Below are 9,625 nucleotides of genomic sequence, written 5' to 3'. Positions count from 1 at the left end.
TAAAAATAAGCTAAATTATGTAAATATGTATTTATAAAAATTATGTATTTATTAAAAACTTTTAAAACTATTTTTTTTTCTAAATTTTTTATATTATTAAATTTTGTATTTATAATAATTTTTATATCAAAATTTAAATTTATTATTCTTTACCATATTTATAAAATTAACTATATTATTCTTTAACATATTTAAAAAATTTGTATTAGTTAAAAAAGAGTTGTTTTATTAATTGGAAAAATATTGTAAAAAAATTAACGAGTAGTATAATTTTAAAAATAAAATAAATTATGTAAATATATATTTATAAAAATTATGTATTTATAACAAACTTTTAAAACTATAAATTTTTTTGTAAATTTTTCATATTATTAAATTTTGTATTTATAATAATATTTATATCAAAATTTAAATTTATTATTCTTTAACATATTCATAAAATTAACTATATTATTCTTTAACATATTTAAAAAAAAATTATTAGTTAAAGAGAGTTGTTTTATTAATTGGAAAAATATTGTAAAAAAATTAACTAGTAGTATAATTTTAAAAATAAAATAAATTATGTAAATATATATTTATAAAAATTATGTATTTATTAAAAACTTTTAAAACTAGATTTCTTTTGTTTTTAAAATTTTCATATTATTAACTTTTGTATTTATAATAATTTTTTATATCAAAATTTAAATTTATTATTCTTTAACATATTTATAAAATTAACTATATTATTAACTATATTATTCTTTAACACATTTATAAAATTTGTATTAGTTAAAAAAGAGTTGTTTTATTAATTGGAAAAATATTATAAAAAATTTTAATATATAAATTTATTAGTTGTGATTTTTTTTATTCAATTAAGTTTTTTTTTTTTAAAAAAAAAAGCTCAAACTTTTTTTTTAAAATTAAAAGCCCTAAAACTTTAACCTAATATATCATTCTCTCTCTCTCATTAGCTCTATCAGTCGCCCCTCCCCCTCCCTTACCCTCTCCATCGCTGTCTTCTCTCAGCCCGGCTATCTCTCTCTTTTCTCTAAGCCTCGACCACAAACGCCTCCTCTCCACTTAACTCTCCCCTTCTTCTCTCTCGTCTTTGGCCCTGCGTCCCCCGGATCCACTCGACTCTCCCCTTCTTCTCTCTCAACAACGGTGCTCTTCCTTCCGACGGCGCCGACAACATAGTGGTGGTGGTCCGTGGCATGGTTGGTGGTGCAATGGGGCTTGCCAACCCTCAACAGCAATTGAGAGATTGGCAGAGGCATCTCTACCAAGAATGCCGCAACATCGAACGATAGATTAGAGGCAATGCTCTCTCTCTCTCTCTCTCTCTCTCTTTCTCTGGTAAATTTCTTTTTTGGTGGTTGATGTTATTGTTTTCTTATATGGGTTTGTTTGCTTGATTGTTTCTAGATGTTCAAAGAGAGCAGAAGGGTGTGGAGAAAGCCATTAAAGAGGCTGGCAAGAGAAGTGACATGGGCTCAGCCAAGGTATTGCTTTTGAAAACTTTTTTGTTCTTTGTATTATATGAATATACATATACATATATTTATGGTGTTTCAGTATTGCCTCGTGTGGAAATTTTGTTACAGAATTATGGACATGAGGGTTTGGGTAGCATTTTTTAGAATTATCATTTTTGTTCGGTTTTTGTACAATAGCATTTTTGATGTGTGGGGAAAACCTTTAAGGAAGACATGGGAGACATTATAACTTGCTAAAAGGTTGTACATGGTTGATCTTTAGGATTCAGATTTGGATTGTCATAGTTACAATTGTTGTGATTTGGGATCAGTTTCACTTTCGTTTACTTTAGGGTTTTGGTTCTTTTGATTGTTATGCTAGATAAGGTTTACACATACATTGTTGAGTACTTGAAGAGTTATAGCGTTGTTGGGGGGATGAATTATATTAGCTACTATAGTTTTGGCTTATTGTCTTGCTCGTTAATATTGTTGCTCGATTTTAAATTTTGCATTTTATTTGTTGTAGGTATATGCTCAGAACTTTCATTCTATATTATCTAATTTCCACTGGTGTATGAAATATTTTTAATCTCCTTTAAACATTTTATGTTAAATTTGTGGAATGTGTCTGACTTCAAAGTTGTCTTTCTATCTTTACCTATCTCTTAAATAATGTAGGGACTGGTGGCTTTTGCTGAAAATGGATTGATGATCAGATGGTGGTCTTAGGGACCAGTTTGGTGGGAAAAATCGAGTCCCTGCTCAGTGTACCAAATTGATCTTTGTGTCGCCATGGGAGGGATTCTCGCCTAATTCTTCTAGGTCAATCATGATGGCAAGCGTAATGGAACATGAAAATCAAGTAGATTTTCAGGTAGTCCACCTTATTACCTTAAGTTCTGAGATTACTATCTACTGTTATAACTTCTACTTTTAAAGTTTTATCTTTTTTTTTTTGTTTGCTAGGAGAATTTTTTGTTTGTATTGTGATTCTACAATTTTTTTTTCCTGGTTTAGTTTGTGTGATGTAGAACTAAGAGAGAAAGGAATAGAAAATGGAGGAATTTAGAGAGACATAGAACAAGGGACAAAAAAAGTAAGAACTAGAGAGAGAGAGAGAATCAAAAGATTCAAAACAGAGATAATTTTATAATTCATTGTCTTCTCTAAAAATTTGAAGATAGCTAAGTCTATTTAATTATTTATTGGTAGGAAATTGAGCATAATAAGAAACATGGAGTTTTCTGGATTATTATGCATTCTTATTTGGTGCTTGGCTGAGTTTTGAGTTTCTCAAGTCTTTCACTTTTTGCATATAGCTAGACTAGTTACTATGGACAAATTTTATTTGAAACTGCTTCTATAGTTGATAACGCATATTATATTTTCTATTTCAGTTTCAATCACTTTATATGATTTCCTTTAGTTATGAATTGCTTTGGCTTTTATGCTTTGTTATGCATCTTATAAAATTGATTTTATTATGTATCATTTTTCCCTTCTTGCACTTGATCTCTCTTTTTGTTTTCCTTCTTGTTCACCGTCTATTTGGTTTAAGAATTAACAAAGGGCAACTGTAGTGATTTTTTGGTTTTAGAGTCTCTAAATTTCTGCAGTAAAAAATGGTAGTTGTATTTTTTTTTTGTTGGATCCCTGAAATGGTGTTTTAGAAAATGTCTACTAATCAATCATGATTGATTTAGTTTTCCTTTGTTTGGTAATATTACAATTGTCTTTGGGTTTTTAAGAAATCAATAGTACAGAAGAAAATGGTGTTGGTTTATGTGGTTGTGAAATATTATGTCTTTTTTCATTGTCTTAACATACCTACTCTTTTGTTAATTTTGGTGTATCTTCATTGTTTTTTAGATATTTGATTTTGGACTAGCAAAATAGATGCCATCTTAATGGACTCATCATTCAATTGCTCTTAATATTTCTCAGGTTGACCTTATCATCAACAAGGTATATTATCATATTATAATCTCATTTTCATTCATCCATATATGTACTTACCCTGTGTTGTATGCACAAGTAGTAAGTCGCATACTTCTTCATTCCTGAATTGTGTGCAAGAGCATTTGTTTTGTCGCTACTGCCTACTGAGAAATTATTATATATGATGTGTGTTTTAGTTACCTATAACCATTGATGTTCAACTGAGTTGGTGTTCAATTGTGCCTTTGTGACACCTTTTTTGTATATTGTTTAGAGAAGATTTTAGACAAGCAATGATTGTTTTCTTTGGATTCTAGATTAAATAAAAATTATGGATCATATCATTATTTTGTGGAGAATCGTTTTTTAGTTTATTTTGGTCTAAGATGGCTAGAGAATCTTTTTTTAGTTTAATTTTGTCTGAGATGGCTAAGAGGAGAGACATTTATATTGCATTGAGTTAGATAATCAGATGTTTTTGCACCCATTTAAAATTACAGTTGAAAATTGAAAGCCCTCAATTATTAATCTGCTATTCTTGTCCTTATAGGTACTTTAAATAGAGTAGATTTTGATTATTGTAAACAACAATTTCAGGTGCCAAGTCTATCAAGGATACTCTATATTAGATGGCTCTTGAAGTCATTATCCAGAGTGCTCATCCTGAGTCATTGCCTTAACCGAGAGCTTCTAAATTTCCCAAAGGATTGTGCAAATAAGAAGGTACTTTTAAAAGTTGTGTTTTTAGTATATACATTGTTGCTTTGTAACTCACAAATGATTTTTGTCTCTTCTTTTGCTAAGTTATTAATTAAACCTCTGCCACATTACTCTCTTAGATCATGCATAAGGCATATGATATGAATATATATATATATTTATATATTTTCATTTTGTGATTTTTTTGCATGTACTGAAAGTATAAAAGTTTCTAGGACCACTCTCTGTCCTGCTTTGCTCTATGTAATAATTACAAAAGAATGAATATTTCTATAGTGTATTCTCTCCTTAGTTCTGATTTCTGGGCTCTTGAGTGTATACTATAAATATGAGTGTTATATTGGCAGATTTTTGTTTTTTTTATTTATGGTTTCCTTTCTGCATTGATTAGGCTTTGAATGTGTGTATTTTAACTCTTTACTGGGTTTGGTTGTCCTAATTAATGTTTTAAGAAGTCTTTGACCTTACTGTTCTTAAGCTTGCTTAGTAGATTTAATTGTTTTTCAAGTATTTATTGGGTTCTTTTCTTGTAATGCAAATCAGGTGTCAGTGAAAATGCATCACTGGACTAATATTGTTGTGGTGTCCGCGCCACGCCTCAATGTATTTATCTTTTTTTTATTTGTAAGGAAGCTAAGGATACCTTTGTTTGGATTGATCATACTTTGGACTATATTGTTCATTAATTTAGGAATATTTGTTTCTTTCTTGGTATTGATTAAATGTATAATAAATCTTGGATACTATATGACATCTCATTGAGTATAAGTTTTGTTATTTTAATCTATAAGTTTTCAGATTTTTATAAAAATAAATGTTTCATCTTAATCATAATTTTTAAGGCTCTAAAAAAAGTCACTTTCTAAGGCTCTCAAATAGAGAATTCGCGCCCCGCGAGTCCTAAAATCGTTTTTAAAAATCATTTTTTGTAGTAGTGGTCCTCTAGTGTGGAAACTTTGCGACAGTTAAAAACTGTCACCATATATAGCCAACCATGACACCTAATAACTGTCGATGTTGCCAGCAATAGTGACACCTAATAACTGTCGACGTAGCTAGCAACGACGACATCTAATAATTGTTGGCGTAGCTACCCCTACGCCGACATAGACAAATATGACAGTTAGTCGACTGTCGTCGTTGCTCAATAGCGACAGTTAAAAACTGTCGGGAAATCCCATTTTTGTAGTAGTATAAGTGTGTCAGTAGGGCATGTGGGATAAATGTGTGAATTATATTATTATATAATTGAGTATGCATGATTATGTGTATTAAATGCGTTTAAAGACCCGCTTTTGTTAAAAATAGGTATTTTCATAATTTTGACAAATTTTAGGGTATATTTGTATTTTATGTGCTATATGTTTGAGACCACATTGTTGACCACGATTTTGGCCAACTGCAAGTAGACGCAAAAATGACAATAAACCTTGAATAGAAAGTAAATAACACAAGAAATTTTTATAGTGGTTCAGCCTCAATTTGTTGGTAATAGTCTAATTCACTTAGAGTTATGATATATGTAACCTATACTTAAGATCAGATGAACCTTAGTCAACTGAGTTTCTCAAGTATAAGTAGAAAAGTACAGTGTTTCTCACTCTAAACTCTCAGAAAATGCTCCCAGAATGTCCAAGTAACGGTCTCAAAGTCTTAAAACTAGAGAGTTCTTTCATCCTAAAAAAGATCAGATCCCCAAATGATGCCATGAGCCATTTATTTATAGGCTCGTGGATCGTACATGAGAAATATCCCGTTTTGACTGGGTCCTTGGTTGTTTCAACAAACTTTAATTAATAAACAATAAACAAATTTATATTACAAATATATAGCTACTACTTTGGGATATTTGAGAGATTCCCGCGGTAGTCGAGCGATTTGGGTTGAAGTTGTTACTGAGGTTCTGATCCGTCTATCGACCAAATCCATTCCCCGAAGTGGCTGGTCGGGCATGGCACACCATTGGTCAGGCATGGCACAGTAGGCCAAAGCACACCACTAGTCAGGCATGGCATGCACATCACTGGTCAGGAAAAGTACACCACTGGTTGGGCATATCACATCTCTGGTCGGGCATGGCACACCACCGGTCGAGAATGTCACATCTCTAGATGGGCCTGGCACACCACTGGTCGCACCACCGGTCAGGCATGTCACATCTCTGGTCGGGCATGGCACACCACCGGTCAAGCATGTCACATCTCTGATCGGGCATGGCACACCATCGGTCAGGAATGTCACATCTCTAGTCGGGCATGGCACACCACCGGTCGAAAATGTCACATCTCTGGTCGGGCATGGCACACCACTGATCGAGCATGTCACTTCTAACCAGTAATATCACAACTCCGCAGAGCAACTCCCAACCTTTTCACTTCTTTAGTTAACCCATTTATTGGCTATTAATGTGTCATTTACTGACCATGCATTGCCACTTGTCCCATCCGATTGCCACGTCATCGAACGAAATTTTGGGGATAACACACATTTTTATGTTGATATATTTGTGATATTTGGCAAGAGAGTATCATTTTGAACAATTTTAATGGAAAGTCACAACGGGGTAAATACCCAGCTTGGGGGAGCGAAGGGGTATTATGGTAATTTCATACATTTGCGAAATTGTTGATAATGAAATAAATTGGTGGAATAATTGCATTTGATGGATTAGATGATAAATTTGATGATTAGTGGAATTAATTGGGTTTAGTGAGAATTATAGGCTATGACCATTTTGCCCTTGAGGTTTATAAAGGAGGATAGTCACGAGGAGGGGTATATGGGTTATTTGACCCTAAAATTTGAAAGAAAAAGGCTAAGTATAGATAGCTTTCTCTCATTCACGTTTAAAATTTTCAACTTCCTCCCAGAGCCTTCTAGTTTCCTTCCTTTCTTAACTAAACCAAAAGCCAAGTAATTTTAAGGGGTTATAAAGGAATTAAATTGTTTAAGAGGCTTAGAGCTGCCAAAGTCTTCTACAACCAATTGAGGAGTTTGAATTTGTAGTGAGGATTGAGGTTAGTTTAGTTTTTCTTCAGCTTTTTTTAAATCTTCGGTCTTTTTTTGGATGGATAATTGGATTTTGGAGTTTTAAGTTTGAATTCTTAGTTTAAGTTGTTATTGAGAGTGTTTTTGAGTTTGGGGCATTATTAGAGTGGGTTTTGGGGTCTGTAATCGTAGGGGGAAAATCACATTTTCTGGATTTTTTCGCAGTGGCGCTGTAGCGCCTAGGATGAGTACCGCGACGTGTATGTGTTTCCTTAAGGGCAAGGTTTTCCCTTTGACCATTGTGGCGTCACGACCCTTTAGCAGGGGCGCTGCAGTGCTAATGTGTTCTTTTATTAGGATGGCTTCTCGGACTTTTTTGGAGCCACACCCTTTAGTAGGGGGCATCGTGGGGCTAATGCCTTATAAATTACAAATTTCAGTATTTGGGAATAAGGCACGGGGCTTAGGGGATTTGATTTGGGAACCCACTCGGGTGGCTCGTTGTGACAGTCAGAATCCCGTGATCCGTAAGGGGAAAGACCGGGTAAGCTGTGCAATCTCACACCGCCTGGGGAAGGTCAAGTGTGATGATTCTAAGACTGTGTAGGTATGAGACTACACAATTGAAGATGGCTTAAATGGATTGATGGGTACTACCTATATCAACAAGATGCATCTTCTTTTCGGTAGCCCATCACTTGAGAACTCCAAAGTTAAGCGTGCTTGACCTGGGGTAATCTAGGGATGGGTGACCTCTTGGGAATTTTTCCTAGGAAGCATGTGAGTGAGGACAAAGCATGCTGAAAAGAATCGTGTTGGTTTGTAGGGCCAGTCTTCATTCCAGAAAGCAACCATAGTGACGTGGGGTGTCACAGAAATACTTACGAATCCGTCTGAACGAATAAAATCGAGACGGGGCTAGGCCATCTGTCCAGAAGAAGGCCTTCTTGAAGTCATGAGGATGATTGGGAAGGTCTTCAAACATCTTCTTCTCCTTCGGATAGCTCGAGAGGTAGTAGAAGTCGTCCCCTCCCCGAGCTTGGGAGGGATTGCTTTTCAAGTAGAAGAGATATAAAATCTCTTCTGGTGAAGGTCCTGCCCACTTCAGCTCGTAATACAGCGACCTCAGCGCTGAAAGTACCCTGTAAGAATTGGTGTTGAGCTGGAAGGGAACCAACCCAACAAAGTCTATGAAGTCCTTGAAAAAAGACTTCAAGGGCAGTATCACCCCTGCTTTCATATGCTCCCGGCTCCAAGATGCATATCTCAGCTTACTGTCAAGATTTCCATCTCCTGGAGCGCGGCAGCTCCACTCGTGCGAAGTTGGGGCTCGACACCTCAGCGAGCCTGATAGTCCTATGCCGTGAAAGGCCAAAATATCAGTTATCTGGCCTAGTGACGTGACCGAGCTCCAGTAATGCTCGGCCTCGAAAAATTCTCTCATTGGCTATGAGGTAGAGGGTTCCCCCATCGGTGAATACTGAAGCTCACCGGGTTTGAACGCGATTGTCACTTTGAGTGTAGGGTCGAGAGGGATCGGTCTGGGCTCGGTGTCTGGATCTGGATGAAGGGTGACCCTTAGCCTTTTCCTTTTTCCTTCTTTGACTTCGTCAATCTGACGTCGGAAGTGGTCTTGAGTGTCCTCTTGTACACTACTTAGTTTGTATTCCTGAATTAGGCGTTGGTTCCGAATGAATGGGGATTCCGGGCTCGAAGCTACTGGCGAGTAAGGAATTGCGAGCTTTGACCCCCACCACTTTCCTGAATTATGCAGCATCTAACAAGAAAGTAAAAGGGTGAGGGCCAAGCGAGCAAGAAACAAAGAAATAAATAGTACCTAAGCTCGAATGACCGAGACTGCAAGGCAGGCTCGATCCAAAAGGCGAGACCAGTCTCAGAGCGTGTAATCCATCGAAAGAAAGGAAGGTGGATGAGTTATGAAAAGTCCCGAAATATTAGGGAAAAAAGGTGGCGGTTGTCTAAAAGGTGATATTTTTGGGAATCGTGCATTCCTTAAAAAACCTTGATTTTGTACCCAATATCTTGGTGTGCAAGATATGGTTCCTAAAATTTGAAAACCCAGAAAAGGAACCATTTTTGGACCTTCTTTCGCAGAAACTGGGTTTGAGCCTAATGACTATTAGTCGAAGCACCCTAATCCTAGCACTCACGGTGTAACAGAGGCAAAAGCATACAAAAAAAAAAACATGTACATGTACATGTATAACGTAAAAAAACCATAAACCGAAAACTTACACAATGCAATCGGATGAAATAGAGAAATGGATGAGCGAACGAGTGGTTGCAAGTGCGACCTCACTGAGACGAAGAGTCCAATGTTACTTTGTCTACTCGGCTTCGAGAACATGCAAGAAATGGGCAAGGAATGTTCTGGTTTTTCTTTCTTCCTTTTTTCTCTCTGAAATGAACGTGAGAGTAAAAGAGGAAGATGAATGGAGTCCAATTTATAAACCCGTGAGAATGCAAAAGGTAGGATTAATCTGGGCCATTGG

The 9,625-nt window shown here is 35.5% G+C and overlaps 1 protein-coding gene across 3 annotated transcripts; it reads left to right on the top strand.

Annotated features, from left to right (window-relative positions):
- Nucleotides 1-950: 950 nt before the first annotated feature.
- LOC133822871 (uncharacterized) lies at nucleotides 951-4,907 on the top strand. Of its 3 annotated transcripts, none has more exons than XM_062255332.1 (5): nucleotides 951-1,490; nucleotides 2,145-2,340; nucleotides 3,411-3,431; nucleotides 4,002-4,127; nucleotides 4,668-4,907. In XM_062255332.1, the coding sequence occupies exons 2-5, from the start codon at nucleotides 2,296-2,298 to the stop codon at nucleotides 4,884-4,886; spliced, it is 411 nt and encodes a 136-aa protein (XP_062111316.1). In that variant the 5' UTR covers nucleotides 951-1,490; nucleotides 2,145-2,295; the 3' UTR covers nucleotides 4,887-4,907. The 3 variants fall into 3 exon arrangements, 1 of the variants encoding a protein (XP_062111316.1); XR_009888055.1 differs by having other exon boundaries at nucleotides 952-1,490; nucleotides 3,336-3,431; nucleotides 4,668-4,870; XR_009888054.1 differs by lacking the exon at nucleotides 3,411-3,431 and having other exon boundaries at nucleotides 954-1,490; nucleotides 4,668-4,870.
- Nucleotides 4,908-9,625: the final 4,718 nt, after the last annotated feature.

Source organism: Humulus lupulus, chromosome 3 (assembly GCF_963169125.1).
Source record: "Humulus lupulus chromosome 3, drHumLupu1.1, whole genome shotgun sequence".
Taxonomy (NCBI): domain Eukaryota; kingdom Viridiplantae; phylum Streptophyta; class Magnoliopsida; order Rosales; family Cannabaceae; genus Humulus; species Humulus lupulus.
Note: the sequence above shows the minus strand (reverse complement) of the source record. Positions and strands in the feature narration are given on the sequence as shown.

Bases quoted from the DNA above. Each gene is read 5' to 3' on its own strand.
- LOC133822871 (XM_062255332.1), top strand. From the start codon at position 2,296: ATGATGGCAAGCGTAATGGAACATGAAAATCAAGTAGATTTTCAG. The intron at 2,341-3,410 runs GTAGTCCACCTT...AATATTTCTCAG, and splicing joins AAAATCAAGTAGATTTTCAG to GTTGACCTTATCATCAACAA. The intron at 4,128-4,667 runs GTACTTTTAAAA...AATGCAAATCAG, and splicing joins AGGATTGTGCAAATAAGAAG to GTGTCAGTGAAAATGCATCA.